General features: G+C 36.1%; 1 protein-coding gene across 13 annotated transcripts in view; it reads left to right on the top strand.

The window, feature by feature from the left end:
• Positions 1–27,917, top strand: part of PUM2 (pumilio RNA binding family member 2) — a 73,632-nt gene that overhangs the window by 18,258 nt on the left and 27,457 nt on the right. For 9 of the 13 annotated variants that reach the window (XM_040599049.1, XM_040599048.1, XM_040599047.1 and 6 more), the window contains 9 exons: positions 8,957–9,025; positions 14,628–14,733; positions 15,030–15,217; positions 15,858–16,030; positions 19,315–19,585; positions 19,880–19,973; positions 21,896–22,021; positions 23,198–23,337; positions 24,951–25,089. In XM_040599049.1, the coding sequence (XP_040454983.1) occupies positions 8,975–9,025; positions 14,628–14,733; positions 15,030–15,217; positions 15,858–16,030; positions 19,315–19,585; positions 19,880–19,973; positions 21,896–22,021; positions 23,198–23,337; positions 24,951–25,089 (1,288 nt within the window). In that variant the 5' untranslated portion in view covers positions 8,957–8,974. The remainder of the gene's footprint in view (positions 1–8,956; positions 9,026–14,627; positions 14,734–15,029; positions 15,218–15,857; positions 16,031–19,314; positions 19,586–19,879; positions 19,974–21,895; positions 22,022–23,197; positions 23,338–24,950; positions 25,090–27,917) is intronic. The other 4 variants (XM_040599052.1, XM_040599058.1, XM_040599054.1 and 1 more) reach the window with 2 other exon arrangements.

Below are 27,917 nucleotides of genomic sequence, written 5' to 3'. Positions count from 1 at the left end.
TAAGTGTCCATTCCCCTGCTGTAGACAGATAAAGAAAGAAACACATATGCTTCCTTACAGTAATTCTTTAAAATACATTAAAAGAAACATGCTTTGCTGCTCTCTGACTGTCCTTAAAATTATTCAGAGTTAAAAGGATGGAAGAGTCAAGGTAGATTTTGAAGCAGACTTTGATGTATTTGAAACCTGTGGGGTTTTTTCACTGGCATTTTATGTTGGTGTTACAGAGAAGTTGTGTGTTTTATCAGCAGCTTTCTTTAGAACAACTAGTTATTCATAGTGAATTGAAAAGTCTAAAAATTTTGGATTGTTTTTGTACAACCTGTGATACAATTAATTGTCTAAAGCAGGGGTCCTCAAACTTTAACCAGGGGGCGGGCACGCGGATGAAGTGGCAGGCAGTCATCTGCGGCTGCTTGGTTTCCCCCCCCCAACCCCCGGTGGGGAGGGAGGGGGGGGCAGGGGCATTCTGTAAATACTGGGGGCCAGATTGAGGACCCTGGGGGGCTGTATCTGGCCCACAGGCTGTAGTTTGAGGACCCCTGGTCTAAAGACTAGGTAGTTCCATTTCTTCAGCTCTGGCTTTAGTGCCTAGTTTGAGAAGATTAGACTGTATTGATATTCCCGCATGTCCTCTTGCCAGCTGGAGGAGAAAAAACCCCAACCAAACATCAGAGCTTGTTGAAAGGTTACTGGGGCTTTGAGGGAGAAGTCATGATGCTAGAAGTTTCTGGGCAGGAGAATTACTGGTGGAACTTCAGTTTTTCAATCTAGTGTTCTTGAAAACTGTATCCTTGAAAAAATGAATGGTATGGGAAATATATCTGCCATACTCGGGAGTGAAGAAAATGAAAGTAAATGCTCCAAAGAAGGGGATTGCTATATATCGACAATTGCTGGGGGTGGGAGAACTTTTCTGATATCAGTGCTACAATAGCATGAAAGAAAACAGTTTCCTGGAAATTCTGTCAGTGACTTGTAATTTCCTCAGCCCTACTTTTAATGAGGGGGAGGTGTGTGTATATGTACAAAATCTTTTTCTTGGTATAAATTACATTGTTTATAAATCAGTTACATTCCATGTGATTCCTTAAAATCACATTCTTCTTAAGGTGGTTCTGAAAAAATAAGTAATTTTTGAAACAAAAATTTAAAGCTGTTTTTTTATTTCTCAGGGTGTGTGTGTGAAATGTTCTGCTTTGGATTCTCTGGCAGCACATAGAGAAGTGGAAATAAATTACATATCTAAAGAAAACATATTAGCAAAAAAAGTCTTGATTGCAGTGTATAATGTTAACTTACAGAAATTTTTACTCGATTCTAGGCCTGTACGTTGTAATTGTTTTGATTCTTGTTAACATGTTTAAGAAAAGCCTGTTGACTTCCTGTTAGAATGGAAGTCATATCTCATTAATCATTACAACACACATAAATGGAGATAAATTGTCCGTAGTTCTTGGTTGTGTATAGGTAAGTATTGGGTTTGTACAGTTTTAATCTTCAGAAAAGGCAGTTTTAAGCCTTTTTTTATAACATATATTGCCTACAGAGCCTCAAGTTTTTCATGTTTTTTTAACTTACTAAGTAAAGTTTTTGAATAAGAGCGAACTATGAACTAAGGAAGGCTGATGTCTTGAAACAGCGATGCAGCAAGTTAGTGTCAGGTTTCCTTATAGAAGTAGCCATGAGTGTTGCTACTCAACTGATAAAGCCTGTTGGTGTAGAATGGAACAATAATAGTTAGAAATTTGTCTGAATTCCTCTAAACTTTCGTTACATGACCAGTAGCACTTATTACTCTGTTATAGAAAGGTGATGCTGACTGACTAGCTTAACAAGAAAAGTAATTTTCTAAATGGGAAAAAAGAAATTTGTCATGTACCTATATTAAGGAATTGGCACCAATTAAATAATAAGTGTGTTTAGACAAGAACTGAAATTCACCTTACATTTCACAGCATTGTTTTCAAACTTCTGAATTTATGTAATGTCTTCCTTTTTTTGTTTGTGGTATATTTATGCAGGAACATTGGTGTAAGAGATGCAGAATAATACACACATGTTGAAGTGCAGTAGTGGGTAGGTTAAGAGTCTCACCAAACTAAGTGGGATCACACCTAAACTTTCACACTGAAGATTAAACCTGTACAGTTTCTTGTATGAAAGAGTTCTTCAGTTTGATTTACAAGCTGTAAAGGACGAGTGGACCCGCTTTAAGAATTACCTTTGTTTGTAGCTCATTTAAATAAAAAGTTTAAAAAACGGATAAATGTTATTTCAATCAGTTGTTTTAATTTGTTTTTTTTAAATAATTTCCTGTTTATATAAACTAATTGGACAAGTTTTTCTGGGATTTTCTTTAGTAAAATTATAGATAACTTTTAATCAACTCTCTCTTCTCTAGACTTTTATTTTGCAATCTTCTGCAACATCTGTCACCCTGACTTCCTGTTCTGTACATTCTTAAACTCTTTTGAGTCGATAATTTCTTATACAATTAAGACTCTGGTGAGAAACCTGCAAAGTTTTTTAGTATAAACTATATTCCCTACTTGTGTTGGAATATATCACTTTAGCTCCTCAAATGGAGCAAACAGTGTAAATAGTTACAAAATCTGGTTTCAGTACAGACACATTGTTATTGATTTATGTGAGGCTGATAGTTCTGCCACTCTTTGACTGTAGGGTTTAAAATCCTGAGCTTGAGGACACCTGACAGTAGTTTAGAAAAACTTTTTTTACCACTCTTGAGGTGAAACTTGGAACTTGTCGTATGGGAAGACAGGCATGAAAGCCTGTGCAAGGAAGAGAGAAGTTTCTTATGTGATGGAAGAGTTCATGTTCAGGGGAAACAAGTGTGCTATTACCTACTTCTTGGAGCATGTTTTGTTCCACAGCTGGGAACAGAACCCAAGATTCCTGAATCTTGTTAGGCCAATAAACCATCACGTGGTTGTGAAGCAGGTGGCAAGATGTCCATCACTTTCCTCTGCTTCATGCTTGCTCTGTGTAGTCTGTCAGCAAGGAGACTATACAAGCAGATTTGTAATTTTCAGATCTGGCAGTGACTTTTGAGATGCTATCCAGCATAATTTTATATAATTTTTTTATATATGTGCACTTGATAAAAACCTAGGAAATTACTTTCTCCTGTGTGCATGCATCCAGATTACTGATACAACAATTGAAAAGAAAGCAAGCAAAACATTGGTCAGTGTTGTGTATGCAAGTGTCAGGTCTTATGATCACCTTGCCCCTTTGACTTAGATTTTTTAGCAGACTGGGCAGTGCTTTTGCCAAGTGTATTTTTTTTTTCCCCCTCCTCTTGCTATGTGCTGCAGAAACCTTCCCTTGAAATCCAGTAGTTACATATTATTATTTTTTTCATTGTTGGGTGGCCTCAGCACTGGGAGGATGGCTTCTCAAACTACAATACAAAGTCACAAGGCAAAAAAACCACGAGAACATTAAGATCCAGAGTGATTGCTGAGCCAAGCCAACTAAATTGACAAACTAAATTTGCTGTTGTTAAAGTGTTTCAGTGTATCAAGGGTCATATAGTGGAAAAGTATAGTTCAATCTGAGAATATGTTAAGAAGCTTAAAATACAGGGATTGAAGAATTACTGACTTGCCTGCAAAAAGTTCAAGTTGGGTTTCAGAATACTGTATTTTAATGCAATGATAATTGTTAAATACTTAATGAGGGAAGATGTTATGCTTTTGAGATTATAACCATGGAAATATGTGTCAGAATTTTAAATTGGTTGCCTAAACAATTTGTCAGAAATGCCTAACATCTTGTTTCTTTGGACTGCTTAAGGAGCTTGAACATTTTGGAGTATTTGGTTAAGTCTGCAGTTGTGTTGTTCCATGTGGTCCTCAGAAAATGTTACCTCTTTTCAGAACATAGCGTACCTGTAGAATTTGAATTACTTGGGAGCAGCAACTTTTATTAACCATTTTGGTAGTAATCAAACCTTTGGTTCCTTGAGGCTTGAAAGAGGCATGAGAAGATGCATCTAGCCAAAGCCAGCCTTAATCAAACAAATGTCTTGTTTTCTTAAAACGTTACACAAAATATTTAGTATTATGTAACCATCTTGTGTACAAAACAGTTCAGTTGTGATTCTGGTAGTTGCCTGTTCAGCTGCTCAACAGCTTTTATTATCTGGATGCACTGTTGGCTGCCCTCTAAACCAGAATAATGACGGTTTAGGTAACTTGGCAAAATAGATTCTGGAGTAGACTGCAGTATCTCACGATAGAAGTTTGGGCATTTGCAGTTTAGGCATTTTGTCCTTTGTTATAAATACCTAATAGATTTCTGTCTCATGTTTAATCTGTATTAAATACTGGTTTTATTTCCTAATTTCAAGCTGGCTACCCATCTGAAATATTTTTTGTTATGTTTTTTAATACCTAATCAAGTGTCTGACATGGCTTTACAAGACAGTGTTTAACTTAATGGAGGGCTGGCAGAGTTTCTATGTATCGTGTTTTAAAAATAGCCATTTTTGTGTTCTTAAATTAGTTTAAATTGCTAATAATGCTAAGTCTCTGCTATAAACATATATCATATATAAGATAAATGCTGCAGAAGAGCCACCCCTGTAGAAACTAGGAAGATATTTTGCATTAGTCATACAGCAAAATAAAGAAAATAAAAAAAGAGAAAAAAAAGTTGAAGCATTTGCAATGTGAACAGCAGCTTCCCTTTCTTTCCAGCCAGTACTGTAATTATTGGGTGTTTTGTGTTGAATTTCTGGCCTAGTACTACAGCTTCAACAGCAAAATGTGTCTTCCTTTTCCTTGTCACAGTGGTTAGGGTAATCACCTGCAGGGAAGGGGTGAGATTTGGAATTTCTTAATGCAGAAAAAATAGTTTTCCTACTTTCTGGCCAGATGGTTTAACCATTTTTGATATCTAAGATTAATTCATATATTTCTCTTTTATATTTTTGTTTTGCTATTATTTTTCTCCAACTCTTCCCCTCCCCCCAGAAGTGGCTGAGATTTGCTTTTGCAAGAAAATGGTTAGAAGCTTATTTCTGGCAGGATTCAGGGTTATTGGAGAGAGTACTTGTCCTTAGATCTGGATCTGGCTGTCTGGATTCCAGAAACTGGAATTATTTTAAGCAGTGTTTCTTGTCGTAATCCTATATGACTATCCAGTCGTCTGCCTCCTGAATTCTGTCCTGAGTTATGTGAGGACACAGTTTCATGTTACTGGTTTATCATGTAGCTGCCGGTCAGCAGGTATTCCTACTTCACCTTGCTCCAGACCAGTTTCTTCTTGTTGCTTTCCCCGTGTGAAATATAGTGGTCTCATCGCTGTGGTGTTTTAGCCACTTCATCTGGCTCGTCTGGTGAAATTCTCATGCGTGGAAGAAGTAGTAGGAAAACTTCTGAATCAAACATTTTACTTGATCACCAAGTTCATTGCAAGGGGAACGGTAAAAGCTGTTGGGGAAAGATGGAAGGACTGCCTCCATCAGTAGCTGGCTAGATGTGCTTAGCTGTGTCCTGAACTAGATCTATTGGTTAAATGTTGCAGCACTCAGGATTGTCCTGTGAACATAGTATGAGGTAGTAGCAAAATACTGGAGAAATGAGATAGCTACTCTTACTAGGATCTTTGCCAGAGTAAAGGAAGGTTTTTGCATAGGCCTTGAGAATTAAAATAAATTATTTTGTAAAATTCAGGGGAAGAGAAAAAAAAGTGTAAACTTTAGGAAGAAAGTCTACCAAAAAAATGTAATTTTTTTTTTTTACTATGTGTTAGAATTTCATTCCTAATGCTGCGATGAAAAATTGACTAATACGTACTAGTATGTTGTATCCAGTTTGAGTGAAAGTGGAAAAAGATCAGAACTTGCTATTGATACGTCAGGGTAAAAGTTCATGGATATGCTTAAGCTGTTCTATCTATTTAACAGCAGTATGTGAGAAATTGTTACACCTGAAAACTATTTTGGTGTGTAGTACCCATTTATGCATAATTTGAGGGCCCTGTGGAATGATTTGATGTGATCCGAAGTTTGAAACCATTGCCAGCTTCTCATAGTTGGAAAGGCTTTTTAGTGTTCAATTCCTGAAAACTAAGATTAGATATAGCAAATAATCCTAAAAGCAGGTAGGTGGTGAATGGAGGGGGTGTGTGTCTTCAGAGTGATTGTGAGGGAGAAAAAAACAAGGGAAAAGATGTAATCGACCAAAAGCAGGAAAAAATTGTAGATGTTGAATAGTATGTTTCATAGGCCTTTATTTTTTTTTAATTTATGAGTTATTCTAGGTGACAGGGAATTAATAAAAGTAGAGGGTGTTTTTTTAATGATCTGAATTTGAGATTAAAAATGTATATTTAAAATGTTTCTTTCTGGAGCATATGAATCAGGTGAATGTTGGCATTGAAATAGAGAAAATAAAAATTCCTGGTAATACAGATGATCCAAACCAAAGTTTCTCCTCTGGATAGAGGGCATGTCTTTATATGTGGTAGATCTAGCTTGGCTGTCATGCTGTATGTTTTCTTTTGTTGTAGTGATAGGGCTAGCATTGAAGACAATAGAGCTTCTGAAGATGGTAGTGCTGCCTGTATTTTCTCCAGTCTGTAAACTGATCTGTGACACATGTATTCATGATACGGGACAGGATTTTGTAGGCTGCTAGTTTTGATGGAAACGGAAATGGAGACCCTCTTTGCTACAGTAAAAGGACCGTATTATTTGTCTTGCTGCTGATAGCAATAGGTAACACTAACTTAAATTTCATGATTGTAAGAAAAGAGCCAGTAAGCAAAGTCACTGTTCAGTGTACGAAAACTTTGTTTCACAGACTTGACTCAGCAGTTCAGGGAAAAGGTGGTTAGCTGTGTTATTACCCTCATGCTTAGATTGTCTTATCTTAGAGACTTTGGAAGTACGTGTGGCCGTGTTACTGAACTTTGCTGTGTTGTGAAAAATAACCATTTGGTATTAAGCCTTGCACCACAAAAAAAAACCCACAAACAAAACCACCAGAAATTTAAAAAAAAACCCCAAACACCCAATAATGGAAAAAAAAATCCTAAACCAAAAGAAACAAACAGATTCAAAAACCCCATGACACAAAACCCAACCAAACCCAGAAAAACCTCAGCTGAAAAACTTAAGCATCTTTCAAGCTTGGTTGTTTTCTGTCTAACAGTGGTTTGGGTAGTGTTTATGATAAGTATAGTTTGGCAAGCTTTAGCTACAAATTTTGTTTATAGAGATATCATTAGACCAGAACCACCTTTTGAGACGGTAACAGCTAATTTACTATTTGATTGTAATTGAAACTGAAGTCTATGACTTGAGCATGTGCAGTGGCTTATGGTAAGATAATCAACTCTCTCAGCCATTTATAGAAGAAATGATGTTTTCAGAAACTGTAATATCCAAATTCAGAAGTCCTCAAAATTTTAATTTCTGATTTTTCTTTCTAAATAATTCCTCTTTTACAGTTGTTTTTTTTGTGTGTGTGTGCATGCACAAAGATTTGGTTATCCCTTGGAGCTAATAAAAAATAGTTTATTTGTAATTTATGTGAAAAAAAACTTAATTTGAAAAAAATGCCTTTAGCTTTTCTAAGGATACATGAAAATTTCCTTTCAGTTTCTATAAGAATAAAGTCAACTTCATTGACTCAAATGTTCGCATCATTGGAAAACAGGTCAAGGTGCTGATTTACGCGCACACACACCCACACCATAATTCACTGTGAAACTAAATTTACTCTTCAGTAGATCACTGGAATTGTTGGGAATTAGTTTCAGAATGAGTTTCAGAATCCATCTTAACTAAAAATTGTTCTTTCTGAGGGAATATTTCTTTAAGCTGTGAAAGTTCTTCCTCAAAAACAGACACTCAACCTCAGAAGTTAATGGCTTATAATGATTATGGGGCAATAACAGTATTTTGAGACTAGACCATCTATTGACAGATAATGGACGCTTTTTCAGTGCTAAGAACTGGAAAAGTTGTTTGCACCAGAATGTTAAAATTGTGTCTTTGCCTAGTATTTGAGTGTTTTTTGAAAAGTGATCTTAATGTGTTATCAGCTGTATGGAATAACTTAATTTTGTTTTATTTTAAAATGTTAATAGATGGGTTTACTAGGTGAAATTAACTCAAAAGAATGGAATTGGGAGGGAAACTTTACTTTTATTCTGAATAAGCTTACCATTTTACCCTGCTGCTTCTCACTGTTGAGAAAGAAGGGAAGAGAAGAAACAAATCTGAATTGCCCTTTTTAAATTTATTTTTTAAGCTTGTCATGGCTTTAAAAATTCCTTGTGGAAACCATTTTCTAAGGAAAGAATGTACCGACTGCATTGTGTCTGCATGCTGTGGAAAAGGAGGTGGTTTGTAGCAGTAGTGACTCTTGTTCTGGTGTAGTATACCTTTCATATTTACAACAAACGAAAAAGACAACACAGAAGGATGAATGCTATTTTGTGGAAGAAGGCATGAGAAAGTGTGATAATGCAGTCAGTTACTAGATTTGAAAAGCAACATATTGACGTGTCTTGGAAGTTTTTCTTTGTTTGCTACTAAGTGTACTCAGTAACATTTTGTGCAATGGCTCATCATCTTTCCCAAGGATATTGTATGTCCAATTCTTTAATTTCTTTTTGTTTGGTTGGTTTTGGTTTTTTTTACATTTATTGCAATTTGGTCATTGTTTCCATATTGAGTGATATCTATCCGTTTATGTGAAGATTAAAATTTTTAAATCTCTGAATTTCTTAATGTGGTTCATTAAAGTGGTCACTAACTGTATCTGTTCATGAAATCTAAACTGATGTTTAGCCTAGATTGAGTAGCAAACTTTATGTGTGCTTTTAATTATGAAAAATCTTGTGGAGTATTACAAGCTCAACTTTTCAAAAGACACTTGATGAATGGATCATTCTTTTGTTTTTCCCCCTACAGGTTCGATCTGTGGATGAAATGAATCATGAGTTTCAAGCTCTTGCCCTAGAATCTCGGGGAATGGGAGAGGTAATGATTGAGGGTTGAAAATCCAGTTGATAGTTTGGAAATGTTGATACAACTTAAGAAGTCTTAAATAAGGTAACATGAAGCAAAGAGCCGCTTTTCAGACAGGATTGTTTTGTCAGGCAACTGAAGATTTTTGTTCTGAGATGAAGGTAAACTTGAGTACTTTTCAAGAACACTGGGATGGTTGTTGAATGCATCTGCAGTGTTACTGTGTCAGTATTAACTAGATGCCTAATGCTCTTGGGGCAGTGACAGGGTACTTTGAAAGTTTGTGCAGCTCTATGAAATGAGGTATGTTTTCAGTGTCACCACATACAAGCTAGTGAAACAATTGCTTACTACTCTTTAAGAAGCCAAGGAGACTGAGATCTGAAAAAGGGTTGGCTCCAGAAAAAGTGGAACTGGCATATATCCTAGCAGAAATGTGTGGCAATTAACTGTATTTTGACTGGTAATTACTCCTTAAAAGAAGATTTTAACAAGGGCGAAGACTGCATTTATATAATTTAGCTAGAGGGAAGAAGGAATTTGATTGGTCTGTTTTGGTGTTTTTTTTTTTAAGTTGATGTACTTTTGAGGGGCGGGGGTAGAATTTAAGATCATGGAGGATGAGTGAGCTCCTTCAAAAGCAGTTCCCTAAACTGTTTTGAAAGTAATCAACATGCATTAGGGTTACTTGCCCTGACAGGACATGGTAATAAGATAAGTTCACATTGAATTAAGATTTCAAATACTGATCCTTTTGTCTTGCTGGATATTTATGTAAATCAGTTGATAATCAAACCAGTGACAATATTTCAGCTTAAATTTCTTAAAATGATGATACGACTGTGATCTCTATGGAAACCATAACATTGATGAAAAACAAATACTGTGTTCTAGTTGCTGAATGCTTCTGGACTGAACACATGGCTGTTTTACCAATCGGTTGGGTTTTCAGCAATTTTTGCTTCATCCAGGTTTCCATGTTGACTTTGTTAAACCATCTCCCCTTTGAAAAATCAATAATAAATTAAGGCCTGTTCTTTAGAAAGTTGAGTAGCCACATCAGATATGCTTGCTTCCCCCTGCCCCCCAGCTCTTAAATCCTTTGAAAGGTAAAGGTGTTAGTAAGATACCTGTGATAGTACCAACAGCGGTAGAGTGGATAGGTAACATTCGTATTAATGATTATTCTTGTGCCACCCACAAAGTACTCTGAAAGATTGAAAGCAGTGAAAATCAAGGATGGCATAAGTGCCTGGGTATTAAAACGAGGTATATATGACTGCTCATGCAGATCTTCATTTTAGCGTATCTCAGATTGAGGGAGGTATTTCTGCATGATTATGGTTTTGTTTACATGGTATTCTGTGGATCTGTGAAGATGTTTTAAACAAACAAAACCACATCAGAAAAACCCAGACACACAGAAAGCCAAAGTAGTTCTGGAATAGATTCCAAGGCTGGTTTAATCTTCTTTTTGATTATAACCATCTAAACTATTAAAGAAAATGTTCTCATAAATACCCTTGTAAGCTAGAGTTGGTAGTTATATGTTCCTCCCTGCTGCCCTCTGTCTACTTTGAAAATTGTGAAAGGGAGGTGATGTCAAGCATTTGCTTCTAGCTATTGGGAAGTTGTTCTCTTCCTCATCTTCTCTGCCTGGATGGATTTTTCTCTGAACTGAAATTACTTCGTTTATAATTCTAATCCTTCTTGGTCTTTTTTTCCCCTGACGGGGAATCAGTACTTGGCATTAGAGGGCTGTTAAATCTTACTTTTCACATCATTACTAAAATCAAGACTGTCTGTGAGTCCTCAAGCAAGTATCTTTTCCATGTGCTGAAGTAAAGGAATATGGTATGAAATCTGTTCTCATTGTACCATAACACATTTTGGAAACAATAGGTGCTGGAAATCCTTCTGTTAAGCTGTCTGAGCTGCATTTGGATGGAGCCTGGTATCAATCAGTATCAGGAATAGGACAGTATAACATGAGCCAGATGTATGGTTTCCTTGATCTGTTTGTCTTGCAATGCTTTGTTAATTTACTCTGTAAAGGAACAAACTAATATTTCAATAACAGATCTGCTGTATTGCAGGCTTCTTTCTCTGAATGTCTCCTAAAATTTCAGCTCTTAGATTGGTTATACACAGATGATGCTTCTGGCTCCAGCTTCTAAAAGCTATTGTGACCCTTAAGGTTGTGATAATATTCTGAAGAAATAATAACACATGGTGCTATTTCTTTTCTCTAGGCATCTGTTGTTTGCTGTTTCAGAGCCAGCATAGTGGATTTCAGGACTTCTAGTGTGACCTGATACAGGCATATATACAAGTTATTCCCAAATAGAATATAAAACTAAACTTTTTTATATATATATAATCTCTTGTTATAGTAACTTACTACAGGGTCAAAGCACACACAAATTTCGTTTTAGGGACAATATATCCATTTCTGGTGTCAAAATTTAATTCAGAGAAATTGTGGAAGCCCTGTAGGAATAATGCCTGAAACTTAATAAATAAATAAATAAAATTTTAAAGAATTCTTAATTCAAGAGCCACTAATGGAGACTGCGTAGTTACTTACCAGAGAGCTGGTTAAGAGGCAGCTTTAGCATAATTGGTTATTATCAATGTGTAGAAAAGGGCTTTGTTCATCTGGCAGAGACATAACAGGGATCAGTGCTGATACTGGAAAAGGATTCTTAGCATACTGTTGGAAAGAAATACAACAATCTTTAACATTATTTAGAATTAGGATTGGATGTATCTTTGTAACATTTTTTTCAAATTTAATTAAATGCAGGAAATAATGAGCAAGACACATGTTCTCAAACGGTAAAGCACGATGATTTTAGCTCCTTGTATTAATTTATGATGACTTCTTGATTAAGTCTTTTTCAGTAGGGCTAATTAAATAAGGTGTTTTGTCTGTTAGAGGAACATTTTGCTTTTCTGAAAAATATTTTTTAAAAATATTTTTTTAAGTTCCACAATTGAATAGTTGCTAGCTGCTAGGGCTACTCATTTATGTGGCAATGCAATAAATAAAACATCCCTTTTTTAGAAGTAGTATAGTGTATGTCATGTCTATCATCTGTCAAAAGTAATAAATCTAAATCACTGGCCCTCAGGGACGTGCAAACTTGTTAACTTCAAAAAATTCCATTTGTTTAAATATTTGGGGCAGTTTTGTTGTGTAGAAATTTTAAAGGTAATCTTTTCTGTAAATGTTTGACTTTCAATACGATACAGTTTAAATTTAATGTTCTGAGGTATAGATGATACATTATGTTTTGTGCTAAAGATAATCTATATTCTCTGTGTACTGGAGTACATGAAGGCTGCAAGCAGTTGAATATATCCATTTGGAATTGAGAATATGCAGTTAAAAAAACCCCAAAACCCAACCAAACACAAAACCCAAAAAACTAAAGTAAACCTAAAAAAACCCCCACAAACACCAAAATCCCCCAAAACAACCTGTACTTTTGCAGTGAGGATTATTGCTGCTCTTTACCAGTGGATAGGGTTTTTTTGCTCTGATGGAAATTCTGTGAATGAATTTTGAAATCAAAAGTGGTATTGCAGTGTGTTCTGCTTCTGCTATAAACTTGTATATTCATAATGTTGTGTTGTCTGAACATGTGTCTGATAGTAGAATTTAGTAATTTCAGGGTAAGCATATTTTAAATTGTTTTAGTTCACCCAAGATATTACTTGATCTGTTTTATTCTGATGAAGTTGTGTTAGATTGTGACACCTTCACTTCTGTATTACTCATATCTCTGATCTCAGCTGGACATGAACTTGTCTTAGACCACATGTAAAATAAGATGTGATTATCTTTCTCAAAACCAAGGTTGCATAGAAAGCATGATACCTGTTCTACCACTGTCCTGCAAAATGAAAAATTAGTACTGCAAATCAATTACAATATAAAGCTGAAAAGGATGCATAGATTGCATAGTCTGATCTGAAATTGGTAATCTTTTGATTTGAGTTGAATCACAGTTGTAAGATTCCATTCATCTATTTTTTTTGTCCTCTAATGGTTAACTTCAACCCTTAAAATTGGGGTAGGCTTAATATCCTGGTGCTCCCAAAGTGTGTTTGGTTGACACCTGTTGATGACCTCCCATGCACTGAGAAAGCGGGTGTCTTTGTCAGGGTCCTAACTGTAACACTCTTGCAAATACAATACAGTATTTTCGTTGAGCTTTAGCTGTTTATCATCCTCCACTTTAAGTCCTTCAAGTTAATTTATGTGAGGAACCCATGAATTTCAGTAGGTTAGCTAGTCAAAATACTTTGCTTCTGGTAAGAGTTCCAGGCAGCAAAAAAAACCCAGCTATCAGCAATCCTTAAGTTACTCCAGAGGAATCTTTCATCTCTGTTTCAGTGTTAATATTGTGGCCTGTTCATGGAATCTTACCCTTTCCTTTAAGCTGTTTCCACAAGCTCTTCCAAAGCTGTGCTAAGAAATACCTGAAAAAATACTTCTGTTAGTTTCATCAAGGCTCATACTAAGCTGTGAAGTTCAGAAGTGTGTTTCAGTTGCTTAAGTAACAGGAGAATGAAAGCTTCAGGACATACTTGTTTATTGTAAACAAAGTTCTATCAGATTACATCTGTTTGTTTAATTTTCAAAATGGACAAAATCTTAAATTTTAACTTGAACATTACATTTTGCTGAATTTGACAGATTAAGATGCTGTCTTCAGAGCTCTTCCCTACTTTTTTTGCAATCTGTTTTCATTGTAGTTTCAGGTGATCAGCCTTGTAAGACATGTAAGATATAGTCAGAATACAGGCTTTTAATTACATATGAAAGAGAAAATGTGGTACGCAGTGTTTGGCAGTTGTACTGCTACCAATGCAAAAAGTCAGAGGAATAAAGTAAAAGTAGTAAAACAAAAGTAAAAACAAGGTATTTTTGTTTGTGCATTGCTTCTGTTGTGTGTACTGTCTTTTGTCCTCAAAGTCAGGACAAGATGTCATACTGATCTAACTTGAAACTTTCTCATTTAGAAGTAGTAATGAAAAAAAAATACCATACAGCTGAATGAAATCATTGGTATGTGGAACTTTGAATTTGAATGTGTCATTTGTAACCGGCAGATCCCTGTGGTCTGAAGGAGCTGGTTTGCCACCATATATATGTTAGTAGCTTTCTGGAATTTGGAACATGATGCATTTGTAGTGAACAGAATGTTACAATGAACTGCTGTTGTTTCTGTACATCATGATAGTTACAGGCCAAGCTTTTGAGCCAGCACAGAAAGAAGGCAGCGTTAGTTTCTGAGGGGATTGACTTGGTTTAACACTGGGTTTAATTTGACTGTCTTTTCACATTTGCTTCTATATTCTGTTATCTCTCCCTCTTAACTTCAGAATCTCAGCCTTTTGGGGGTCATTTGAGTGATTTCTTTATACAGCGTCAGCTTCAGTAACAGCACAACTTTTAAGTGTTGTTATTCCTTGACAATGCATGCTTCCTTCTGTGAAGTTGACTTTGGTTTCTAAAATTAATTTCTTGCATATCCTCTTAATAATACTGCTGGTTTTGCCCGTAAGCATATCTTAAATAAAACCATTTTCTCTTTTGGAACAGCTTTTACCTGCCAAAAAGTTTTGGGAACCTGATGATTCAGCAAAAGATGGACAAAAAGGGATATTCCTTGGTGATGAGTGGAGAGAGACTGCATGGGGAACTCCTCGTAAGTGATTGATGTATATGTGTTGAAAAATAGTCATGTTTACTAAATAGTATTTCAAATTAAATTAATATTATAAATTGTGTATTAAATTTTATTTTCCTTTGATTTTAGTTGTGAAAAAGTATAGCACACTGGTGGTTTTGTGCCAGTAACACTTTTTGAAACAGATTTGGAATTTTTATATAACTTAATTTGGATCTTGTTTAATATTGCCTCTGAAATGCAAAACCATTATAAGTTGTATTTTTTTTTTTTTTTACATACAATAGATTCATTTATTTATTTGTTTTTAACAGACCATTCTATGTCCCAGCCTATTATGGTACAGAGAAAGCCTGGACAGGGTTTTCATGGAAACAGTGAAGTAAATGCTGTATTGTCTCCACGATCAGAAAGTGGTGGCCTTGGAGTGAGCATGGTAGAATATGTGTTAAGTTCCTCTCCAGCTGATAAATTGGATTCCCGGTTTAGGAAAGGAGCTTTTGTAAGTAATGCAGTGTGTTAAGCTTGCCTAGTTACCTGCTGTGGTCTTACTGTCTTACATGGTTATATTTTCTACTCTATTTGTCCATTTTCCTTTTTTAACTCTTCTCTTTAGAAGGAAGTGTATAGTTGCTATCTGTCTGTCTTTCTTGCTTGGAGGGGGGCAGAAGAGGGAAGTGGCTTGGGAATCATGACTGAATAGCTGTCCAAAAAAAAGTAGTTTCCCAACACCTTTAAATGAAGGTAGGAAAAATTGCAAATAGCTTAATTTAAGATGTGTGATGGGCTTTATTCTAGATCTTCCTATTCTATGTTTCTGTGTGGGTTTGTTTTGTACTAGGATGTTTTAACTGTATAAAATAAATGATCAAATATGAAGTGTTCCTGCTTTAACAGCACCGCTATAGTTAAGGTTGAGTTAGCTCTTCCATTATAAATCTTGGCATTCCTTTTCACATTTTGGCAGTTATTAATTGCATGTGGTTGAAACTTGATGACCAAGTTGCCCACCAAATGCAATTTCATTGAAAACAAACTGTTTGTATTGTTTACGTGCACTGTAGTGTAGAATTAGGTCACCTTGTGGTGCTCCTATTGTGTTCTGTTCAATATTCAGAATCAAACAGATTCTTTTTCCTCAGGGCACTAGAGATGCTGAAACAGATGGACCTGAGAAAGGAGATCAGAAAGGCAAGGCTTCTCCATTTGAGGAGGACAAAAACAGAGATCTTAAACAAGGAGATGATGAGGATGTTACTAAAATAAATGGCAGAGGTTTGCCAAATGGAATGGATGCCGATTGCAAAGATTTTAAGTAAGCTTTTAACTGTTTCTTGAGAAGACAAGCATGTCTCTTAAGGGCATTATTATAGTTCTGGTTTGTGTGTCAGCTTTAAACATTACCCAGCTGCAGAATGATTTTTCCTACCTCACGTCCTCCCTTTCCCACTGTGCCACATGTTTCTTAGGATGTCATTAATGTGTGTGTCACTTCTCATGAGACAAATTCATCTTAATGTAGTAATTATTCAAAGTAAACGGGTACCTTCAAAATGTGGTGAATTAGAGGGATGAAAACTTTAATCCTTTTAATTTCAAACTAAATTCCTTTCTCTGCTTCTTCATAATATTCTAACTTTTGCATCTGATTGTTGTAGAGAAAAGTCCTACAGAATTTTAGTTTTCCTTCTAATTCCGAACACAATTACTTCCCCATAAAATTGTTTATAGAAGCCATTTATTTGACTAAGGAGAAACAATGTATTTGCCTATTCTCACAGTTAAATGTCACCTATACACAATATAGAATGGTGTTGTGGTTTGGTTGTTTTCTTAGAGGAAGAAAAAACTGGACCAGGCTCAAGATTCTGAAATGTGAACTCCTATATGACAGCACAGCCAGACTGTTCTTTCCTAATCTAAACTGCATTTTAAATTTGGTATTTTTAAAGGCCTGATCTTTGTTTTTAAATGACTGTGGTGCATTTGTAACTGTCATACAGAAGCATTAACAAGATCAGAAAAATAGACTGCTGCTCATAAATTTGTATTAATGTGATGAATGTGACCAAATAGTTGTGGTTTCATTAGTTCATATTTGAACAAGTATATTAAAATGCATGTTTGAATCCCATACGTAAGTATTCCTACCCTTTCTACCTGAGGCTAAGGAGGGATTCTTCAAGTCTGTTTTTCAAGAAGTATTATTGAAAAGAATAATACCAAGTATATTGGAGAGCTCAGATTAGCTCCTTTCGGATGCGTGCTGCAATACACACAATAAAGTTACCTTCAATAATATTTACGGAAAACGCAGAATGAATTTTGTCCTGCTTTTCTTTACCAGTATATATTTCAATTTTGAAATAGTTGCAAAGGACCTTGTATTTTTAAATAATTTCTTTTAAATAATATAAATGAGTGCAAAAAAGCATCCAAAGCCAGTAAACCTCTCAAAAAACCCCCCAAAAAGGCCATCTAATTTAAATGGGCCATATAAAGTGGTGGTATAAAGCCCTCCAAACAGAGGTTTATAATTGAAGTATTGACACAACTTTAACTATAGCAACAGAACGCACCAATATAAGGAGCAACCTATATTAGGTAAACTTCAGTGTTAACAAAGAAACTTTGTCCTTTCCTCCTCCTCATATTTTTATTGTACTTACAGCTTTTTAAAACTAAAATATGTGCTGAAATAACTGCCTTTTTTCCTTTTGGTCTTCATTTTGTTGATGCTATGTGTCACTTGGGAAGAATAAGGAATATTAAATGGCCTCACACTCAAGCTTTGTATATTGAGGAAGACATGGTCGCTAGCTAGGGTACTTAGAAGGTAGCCGGTATGTTACAGATGATCATCATGAAGCTGGTTGTTACATTAACAAATACTCTAGTGTAACTGTGTTATCTTTGAAGTATTTTGTCCAATGTAATAGATCAGACAGTATTGTTGAGTAAACTCACTAAAAGACCACTTTCTAGCTATACAGTCTTTGGGGTTGGTGTTAGCAAATACTTAAGTACTGGCAGATTTCTTTGCATTAATCTTGTGCTTCACTGAGGAACAGATATTTCAACTTTGGAGCCCTGAAGAGGGAGGAGAACAGGTAGTATTAAGGCTGTGTCTCCATCCTAGAATTAAGAGTGTACCATACTGGTCTGGCAGTGTACTGCTGGAATAAATGTCATTTCATCGTGCAAGATGGTGTTTTGTATTTGAGCCTAGTTTTCACAAATCAAGTAAACTTAACTGGAAGTTGTTTCTTGAGAAAATAATTAGTGAGTTCTGCCAACACAATAGTGCTATTAAGGGATCATAGATTCTCTCTCATAATTCCTTCCTAGTAGTTAAATTTTTGCCAGTAAAAATTGGTAGTCTAAACAATGTGCCCTGACACCAAAGGTGGGGTACCACTCCTAATCAAAGTACCCTAAATCTAACCAAATATAGAGTTGGGAATCTGTTGACATCTCGCTTCACATGTTTGCATGTATGTGTTTATAGGTGCACAGAAATTCCCCTGTAGTCAGTGGGAATGTAGTCAATACAGCCAGTGGGAGATAAGAGAGCAATTCATCTTTTATCCTAAAATAAACACCTGATGACTGGTCAGTTGAGTTGCTGTTTAGGCTCTGTCAATGGTATTAACTAGATTTTCATCTCCTCTAATGAGAGTTTCAACACTGGTGCACCTAGAGACGTGTAAGTGTAGCTATTTAGATCTCAGTTGCTGCCAACCCTTCGTATTTGGAAACTGAACCTTCAGGTGTTTGGCACAGTAAACAGTTTCCAGCTCTGTATCTCTGTCTTACTGTCAGCAGAAATCAAACATCGGTGTTTTGGCCCATTCTAAAGATTTTCTTTTGGAACAACAGACTATATTTATTCTTAGGGAAACTGAGATGGAAACAGTGAGATTCTATTATGAACACCTTTTTTCCCCATACCAGTCATCAGTGTAGTGTAGTCAATTTTAAGTGAGTTGTGTAGGAAATAAAATGGTTTAGTCAGATGCTAAATGAGGTGGTTGTTGGTCTGTTTTTCTTAAGGTAAAAAAAAAAAAATATATATTGCTTGCTTTTGAGATGTGAAAGATACTTGCTATATCATATGTTTGTCTTCTCCATTTGAGTTTTATGGTGTCTTGCTCTCCTTTGGTGTGAGATGCACTTAGACATTTGCTCTTTTTCTTTTTTTTTTTTTTTTAAATTTTCTCTTCAATGTATTTTCTAACAATTCCTGTCACTCCCAAAATGCAATAAAGAGCTATCCCAAAAGTTACTGGTGACCACAGTTCACTCCATTTCACTCAAAATAGCCTCAAAGATTAGTTTATTTTTCTCACAGTGATTTGAAGAGCTGTATAGTCTTTTAAGTTTTTTTTAAAGAATAAATAATGTTACGTTTTGAAATTAAATGTGTCCTTTATCTTGAGCCATTAGTGCATGCTGGTTAAAGTTGTTAAAATCAGTCTGTTACTTCACTTTGTAAAGTCTCTGAGTTCAGACATCCTTTTGAAATAGAAATGATGTACTCTGTCCATGGACAGATTTATTTAAGGCTGAAGAGTCTTATCTTGAATTTCTTCTTAACAGTCGTACCCCTGGAAGTCGACAAGCCTCCCCAACAGAAGTAGCTGAACGCTTGGGCCCCAATCCCAGCACCACAGAAGGATTGGGTCCACTTCCCAATCCTACAGCCCACAAGCCTCTGGTAGAAGAATTTTCAAATCCGGAAAATCAGAACCTAGATGCCATGGAACAAGTTGGTCTTGATTCTCTACAGTTTGACTATCCTGGCAATCAGGTACAAATGGACTCTTCAGGAGCTACTGTAGGACTTTTTGACTACAGTTCTCAGCAACAGGTTAGTACTGGACTTGAAAACATGCTGGATTGGTCCTTTAAGTTGTACATGATCCTGTTTGGTAGTCATTTAAGCGTATAATGCATTTAATTCTGTTTTGTCTGTGGCTTAGTCAAAGGCAAATAAATATATACTTAATCTAAAAGAATAGTGGTGCATAATTTTCTAGTTTAGTAACTTACTAGGATAGAAGTTTGGCTTAAAATACTTTTTGTAAGTAAATCCAAGTATATTATGGCCCTGACTTTTGAAAACTGAAATGCATATTTTTCTTTTTTTTTTCTTTTCCAATAGCTTTTCCAGAGGACTAATGCTCTGACTGTTCAACAGTTAACTGCAGCCCAGCAGCAGCAATACGCACTGGCTGCAGCTCAGCAGCCACACATAGGTGAGGTTTTTGTGAAGTACAGCAGGCATTCCTTGCAAAAGTGGGTGTGTTGCCTTGGTATAATCTTTTCAGCTTACCCACAGTATTCTGATTCAAATAGATACTGATCAGTTGGCCCATTTTAGTGTTCTTCTGAAAACAGCTCAGAATGACTGCTAAGACTATCCTGTCCTTAGAGAAAGTTTTGTTGTGTAAATTTGTCTACTTTGAACAGTTGTATAAAAAGAAAAATTATTTTTACTTGTATAGCACAATAGTTAAACTTCGGAAGAAAAATTCAGAAAGCTTTCCTGCTATAAGTAGTGATAGAAACACACTAGCTTTATTTACTAAAATAAAAAATAATGCAGTTCTGTTATTGCAGTTTAGTATTTTTGATAATCCAGTTAAAAACCCTTGTACAGTAGGATTTTGAAATCAAACTTCTGTGTTGCTTAATTCATTCTTCCTTATTATGGCACCTTTTAAACAGGTAACTCCTTATTCTTGTGGGTACCTTTATTTGTGATGGAATTAGTTCTTTAGGAAGTGTTTTTCTTCTGTCCTTTAAAAGTAATTCAGTGAATTAAATGCATGAAGTTCTTAGTGAGCTGGCAACTTGGCAAGGAGGCTGTATTTCAGTGACAACAGTTTTGTCTGTCTCTCTGGGGATGCTCTGTGTTTAGGGTGAGAGAGATTGGAACGCACATGAAGCAGTTCCTTATTAAAGAAAGGGAGCTCCTAAAATTCTGACACTGTAGAGCAAGTTTAAAGGTCCTGCCCTTCCCATTCTCTGCCACTGGGCTGCTGAGGTGTGTGCACCCATCTCCCTTTTCTTCGAGGGGAAAAAAGTTCTGAGGGTCAGAAGGCCAGATGGAAATACGAAGTAGCATCTCCAAAGGGATGTGTCCCATGTTCTCCTGCAATATGGTGACAGTTGTTTTCTCACCAGCTTGTTTAGCTAGCTTGTGAGGCCTGTTTAGACTGGAATCAGCAGTCTGTAGCTGGGGTTTATGTGGCAGCTCTTTAGTGTTAGTCGCTGACTAATGCAGTCTTAGAGCTGGGAACATGGCAGATTGAGATGTTTGTGTGACTCCAGGTCCTGTCTTCTGCCCGTCTTTGACTTCTAAACTGCAGAGGAGCCCCTACTTAGTATAGTGCTGTCTGACAGTCAGTTGTATCTTGCCCCTTTGAAATGCAGCCTCTTCTCATATGCATGTTAGTAGAAATTTAGTAAGAAGCCTCCCGTTTGGAAGGAGGAACATAGTTTGTGCTGTGCTTGCTGCACTGGTTGTTGCCCCAGTGTTGGAGAAAGTACAGGAACCTGACTGAGAGGGGAAAACTCTTGAGTCGTGATGCTTTGTTTGAGTTTCTTCAGTTGTCTCCTTCCATTACAATCTTTATATCAAATTTGGATTCTTGAAATAAGATTAGCATCTCATACCTGGCTGTTTAAAAGCCAGGTATCTGATCTAAACTACCTGGTTAGATATTCTCCCCCCCCCCCCCCCTTGTCAGTGAAGAGAGATCTGTATCTCTCCTAGGAGATTCATTTTATCTGCCTGATTCACTTAAGACACTAGATAATTTGTCTGATAAGGATTTAGTTGTAAGACTAGTGAAATTTTTAGATAAAGTTGGGCAAGGTAAATTCCACTTTGAATAATCCCATCTATATAAGAGTAGGTAAATATGTATGAGATAAATCTCCTTGGAGTCTGTAGATCCAGCAAAACAAAGCTGTTAGGCTGTGGGATTAGTAAGAAAGGACTGGTGAGAAGACATAGAAGTGTTGATTTCAGTAACGGTGTACCTGCTCTTAGAAACTTCCAAAGTACAAGCAGTTCTGATTTTAACAGATATGCTTTGTGATTTGGTTGGTTTGATTATGATGATGCTTGCTAAGTATGTTAGCTATAATTAAACTCTGTTTATTACTGTAGCAGGCGTATTCTCAGCAGGCTTGGCTCCAGCTGCTTTTGTGCCAAACCCATACATTATCAGTGCTGCTCCTCCAGGTACTGACCCATACACTGCAGCTGGATTAGCTGCAGCAGCTACCCTAGCAGGTAACTGAACACTTTCTAGTGTCTATCTTGATAATTTTACTGAATGAAGTCAGAAAAAAAACTGAAATCCGTCCTGTTTGTTCTCTTTAAATGTATTTCTAGGAAGGAGGGACTTGAAGGAAAATGAATACTGCAGTATTGAAAAATTTCACTAAAATGTAAAGGGATTAGGTTTCTGTTATATATCGATTCTCATTATTTCTTTCCACCGGACTTACATACACAACAATTTGGTGTTTTCTGTTCTAAAAACATATATCCTCAGTAAGGTTTCATCTGACATTAGTAGTTTATATTTTCAAAAGATGAATCAGCTAGCCTTTCCTTGTATGTTTTTACTTGGCGCATTAATTTTCTCATTCCAGGTTTTCTCATTCCCATTGGGCATGAGAATAAAGATGGTCTCCAGCGTTTTAAGAGGCCCAGACAACAGATAAACCCCAAGCCCAGGAAAATATCTTAAAAAGTTAATAGATATTGCTGTGAAACAACACTATTGAGTATTCAAGGTCCAGCTAGTGCCCAGATCTGAGCATAACGCTTTGAAAAAAAACCCGGTATCTCCAGTTGATGGTTTCACAGGAAAGGCAGTAGAAAGAACTAAATACATGTATACATAATGCATTATGTGTACAATACAATGATACAGAGAGATCGTTCTTCTACAGGTTCTTTATCAATAGACTGGAAGAGGTAAGTGTGCCCACTCTGAAGTGTGATGTAGTAGGCAGGGGAGGCAGAGGCAGGAGTTGTGTTTATAAGCAAAGGAAGCATATAGAAAAGAGGAATAGTAGATGATCAAAGTCTCAGTGTATCACTATGGAGGATGGATTTGGTTTGTTCTGTGATGCTCTGAAATTATTTTTTTTTTTCAGCCACGGAAACTGATTTTAAACGTTCTTTGCTATACAAGCTTTGATTACTCATAAGTTTTTTTTATTGTCACTTGACTCTCACAAGTGTATTTGTTTCTTTGTGGAGAAGGTATGGTTTGATGTGAATCCTTTAAATGAACCCACTTGTGTTCATGTATCCTTTTGGCTAATAGGGGAATTCGTTTCTTTTTAGTACTAATTTCTGGTTTGACATTTAGATCAATGAGGGATGCTACAAACAATATAAACAGTTGTTTTAACTAGCTGCAATAGATGGAATAATGATGTTTTCTGGTTTTAGGTCCTGCTGTGGTTCCACCTCAGTATTATGGTGTTCCATGGGGGGTGTATCCAGCCAATTTATTTCAGCAGCAAGCTGCAGCAGCAAATACCACAGCAAATCAGCAAGCAGCTTCACAGGCACAACAGGGACAGCAACCGGTATGTCCTTCATAAAGATGTGCATTTAAAGCCTTTCCTTAACCTTGTATTTTCAGTATATAAGGATCAGGGTGTAGAAAACTGTACATAATTCAGATGTTGTGTTGTATCAAATAACAAATGAATATTAAAAATTCTCAATTCCCTTACGTTACTGATTATCATTCCCTTACTGCATACTAAACAGCTTATTTTGAAGTCCTGGTTTTTTAAATAAAACCCATTAAAAACTAAAAACAGTTCCTTTTTTCCAGGGTAATATGCTGTTATGTTTATGTCTAGATAATGCTGCCTGTACTATTATTAAAAATTTAATGTAAACTTAAAAACTAATTTAGAAACCTAATATAAGGAGATTAAAAGAGATGTTTCAGTGATTTTAGGAGGATATTTTGTCTTTGAAGCTTGATGAAGAAAAATCTGCATTTTTATTAATTAGCTGGAAAAGAATGGTACACCTTTTTTGTCACTTTAAAAAGTAGGGACATAAAGGTGCTGCAAATCTGTTGCCTTGTGTATTTTTATGTGACAGAGTAATTGTATTACAACATCTCCATGTGCTATGTTATTTTTGCCTCGGTAAATCAGGAGTAAGCAATTGTTACAAGAACTTGTTGAAATTTTAATTTCTTTAACTTTTTCTATTCCACAAAGGAAAATCTCAAATCTTACTTAGATCTTGTGGTTGAATGAATGTAAAAAATAACCATATTGCTAGCTCATAAAAAACTAATTTCAACGCCATTCTTACAAACTTAATATGAAAAGGGAATTTGAGTTACTGTAAAGTTCCAGAGTAGCTTCATCACTGTTTTAATATTCATGTGGATCTTTCCTCCTACTGCTTATTGTTATCAGTGAACTGCACTGAAAACTGAATGTGTGTCATCTCTCCAGTGTTTCTTGCTTCATCTATAAAATTAATATCCAATTTCTGCCAATCACATCCAAGATACTTTATGGGGATATATTGTAAATTGTGTTTCCTTCTTATTTTGGACCTGAAAAAGGTTATTTTAACCAAGAGGAATAGAGTAGTGGCAAAACTTGAGATTGCTTTTCAATCAGATTTCTGGAAATACACTGTCAGAACATCCTAGTAAGCCTGTGCTGCACCATGATGGGAGTGTTGTGAATAAGTGAATTCTTAAAATTAGTGGATGCATTTTTTAGAGCACTGTTGGTGGTAATTAGTTAGACAAGTTACTACAAGCCCTGAAGTATTCAGACTTAAAAAATTCAGTTGTTTGAAAATAATGTAGACAAGTGCGTTTATCAGGGAAGGTGTTCAGTAATAAGTAATGCAGGTCATAAATGTGCCACTCTTACAAATTTTTCTTCCTTTATACTCATAACTATTGATGGAACATACATGAGTTCTGCTGTCCAGAGCAGGGCAGGTATTTTATTGTCACATTTGCCAGCAAAATAGTTTATGCCTTTTGTTCTTTGTACGTGTATACCCTTGAAACCAATAACGTGGAGTATTCCTGAAATGAAATTCAGAGTTAAGTGACATCAAATGGACAAAGCAACTGTTCTAGACCTTTTAGCACATAACAGGCTTGCTTTCTTACCTTTTAAGGAAAGGGTGTCATATTGGTCTCTTCCAGGTTCTGCGCACTGGAGCAACTCAGCGCCCACTTACTCCCAACCAGGGTCAGCAAGGGCAGCAGGCAGAGTCACTTGCAGCAGCTGCAGCAGCAAATCCAGCTTTGGCTTTTGGTCAGGGTCTTGCTACAGGCATGCCAGGTATGTATGTTCTCAGTGGATTAAAGAGAATCACTAAAAGTTAAAATACTTGTGTTATCTAATAACAGATTAACTATGCTAAGCTGCTTAGAATTGAGTTTATATAGTTTTATATTGTTCAGTTGGATTAAAATACTGGCACAGGATTCTCAGACCGTAAGAAATTCCTCTAGCACTTTTTATTTGGAGCATTTTCTCTGTCCTTACTACGAATGTATGCACAAGGAGTATTGTAGATTTTTGCAGGACAATTTCATATATAATGAAGCAACTACATGCTGTCCTAAAAGGTCATGAGCATCTGGTTACTCTGATGCAACAGGAAGTATTAATTTGTCTTTCTGCAGTAATTTTTTGCTTGTGTCATATAATAAAAAGAACAGTCTAAAATTGAATTCATAATTAGGAAGTTTAAAACAAAAATACCGCTTAATCATCTCTGAAGATTGCAACATGCTTGAAGCGGAAGTACTCCAAAGCTTGAAGCCTCAGATTCTTTTAGTGTGCATGGCTTCCGATTTATCTGGGGAATGGTTGGTTGGAGTCTCACTGCACATGTCATAAATGCATAATGTTAGCTTTAAGTATCACTTTTAGGTGTTTGATACAATTACTGAGCAAGAACAATTTAAGTATACTTAGCTATTCTTCAATGTGAAGATTAAGATTTTACATAGTTAAGCTAGATAACGTTGATGATAGCTGCAGATGCATTTGACTTGTATGGGTTCTCTTCTGTCACCACTACTGTGAAATGCCTCACAACCTATAGAAGTCAGTTAGTTGCTGGGTGCTTGGGGACTGCATTATGTGCTTTACCTCACACGGTCATATTTTACACGTTTAGCTGTGGAACAGACTGGCTCCTGTGATTTCTTTTGTCGTGTTTTATAACTGCCATTTTTATTTATTTTCATGCAGTAGTATCTTCAGCTTTTAGCATCTTTCTCTCACCTAAAATGAGGAGTCAACAAAGTGTGCTGTTACAGCACTTGTCAGGTATCTCGGTGCCTCACCAAAACGGTGGAGAAGGCCTGCAAACAGGAGTATCAAAGATGCTGTAAGCATCTTTGCAAAAGCCTCAAAGGTTTTGCTATACCTTTTTTTCTGTGTTTTGGGATGTGTGTGTGTGTTGATAGTTACTTATTAGTTCCTGTTTTGGACATGGAGCTGTAAAACCGTGGAGTGGTCCGTGCCTTGTAAAAAGGCTGTGAGATTTGACTTGAGTCAGATCAACATTTGAAACCTTGACCCAGCCCAAATTTGTGACTTCATTATAGGAAGATGTAAAAAGAGATTATTTTCAAAAAGAAATAATTAAATAATTCAAGGGTTGTTCTTCAACCCACAGAAAGGCCCCTCTCCAAGTGGATGATTGGAAGTAATACCATGTGGTAAAATACATAAACTCAGTAATGCAAGAGCCTGTCCTGCGAAGACTGGGCTGGGACTTGAAGACTTTTTTTCCGCTTCCACAAGCCCCAAGAGGTTTTGTGTGAGGGCAAGAGCCTTTTTGTTCAGTTTCCATTGTAGGTTGCTTCTTTGTCCCATCTGCTGCATGCTTGGATGGTCAGAGAAAAACTTTATTCACGTGATTGTATTTCAGACTGTTCTATAATAGGAATTGTTTGCAACGGCTTTCAGCCTTACTGACCATGCTCTTAGAGGAAATAGGGCTCAAAATATAAACAAAAAGGACATTTATTTTCTCAGTCAGCACAAGATGGTTTCATAGTGAGTCATAGGGAGTGCTTGGTGATTCCTGTTTTTAGGTGGAGAAGGCTAAAGGATGATGAAATGAATACAAGCCATTTTAGTTTGGAATCATGATACTCTTTTAGATGTCTGTATTTGAGCTAGATACTTAAGGCTCTTTTTTTAGCTAGCGAAGAGAAATAGGAACTTTTAGTCTTGATTCATCTGCCTCTATTTTAGTTGCCTGATTTAGGATAAAGTAGGCTTGGCTCCACGTGTGCCTCTTTCTAACCACATACTTTAAAATTGGGTCAAGATGACTAAATTACATCTATATACCAAAATGTGATTAAGTGGATCCCAGGTAGTAACCACGAACAACACATATAATGTAATAAACAAGCAGAAAATATGTGAAAATCTTATTTCAATGGACTTAGATGTTTAACAAGAAAGTGTAGGTCCAAACAGTTTTTCAAGTGTTTGAATATTCTTTACAGGGAGAATATTTGTACTTTGGTTTCACTGTGAGCTAACAGATGAGAGTATATTATTCAGCTTGTCCATACTGCTGTTTTTAAATTTTCAGCTGCTTTCTCCTTGTCACAGCCTTCATGTTGCATAAAATTAATGAGCTATCCCAACTATAGGATTGTTTTATTTTTCAAATTTGATATTTCAGGTATTTCTGCATTAATTTAGGGAGGTATATTCAAGTAGCACTTCAGGCACATATCCTAAGTGCAAAGAGAGAGTGTTTGAAATCCAGGTTACTTTTCATGTAATATTTTTAAGTCTCTTTCCAGAAGAATTCAGGTTCTTTTTTAAAACTATCAAAAATTAAATGCATTTTGCACTGGAGTTGTACAATTACATTTTAAATTCTTCTAGTCCTAATTTAACAAGTCTTTCAGTAACAAGGATTTTTTAAAAAACAGGCAGTTTCTGATTGAATAAATATGCAAGACAGAGTGTGCTCCCAGTTTCATCATAATATGATCAGTATGTTCTTTTCTACGAATAAAACCAGTCCTCATCACAGGCAGTGGCTGGGCTCGGCTTAGTCATCCAAATTCAGGAATCTACATGTGACCTCAGTTGTCTAAGGAGTCATTGTGCTCAGTGAAGATCTT

The sequence above is a fragment of the Falco naumanni genome, chromosome 6 (genome assembly GCF_017639655.2).
Source record: "Falco naumanni isolate bFalNau1 chromosome 6, bFalNau1.pat, whole genome shotgun sequence".
NCBI lineage: Eukaryota > Metazoa > Chordata > Aves > Falconiformes > Falconidae > Falco > Falco naumanni.
Note: the sequence above shows the minus strand (reverse complement) of the source record. Positions and strands in the feature narration are given on the sequence as shown.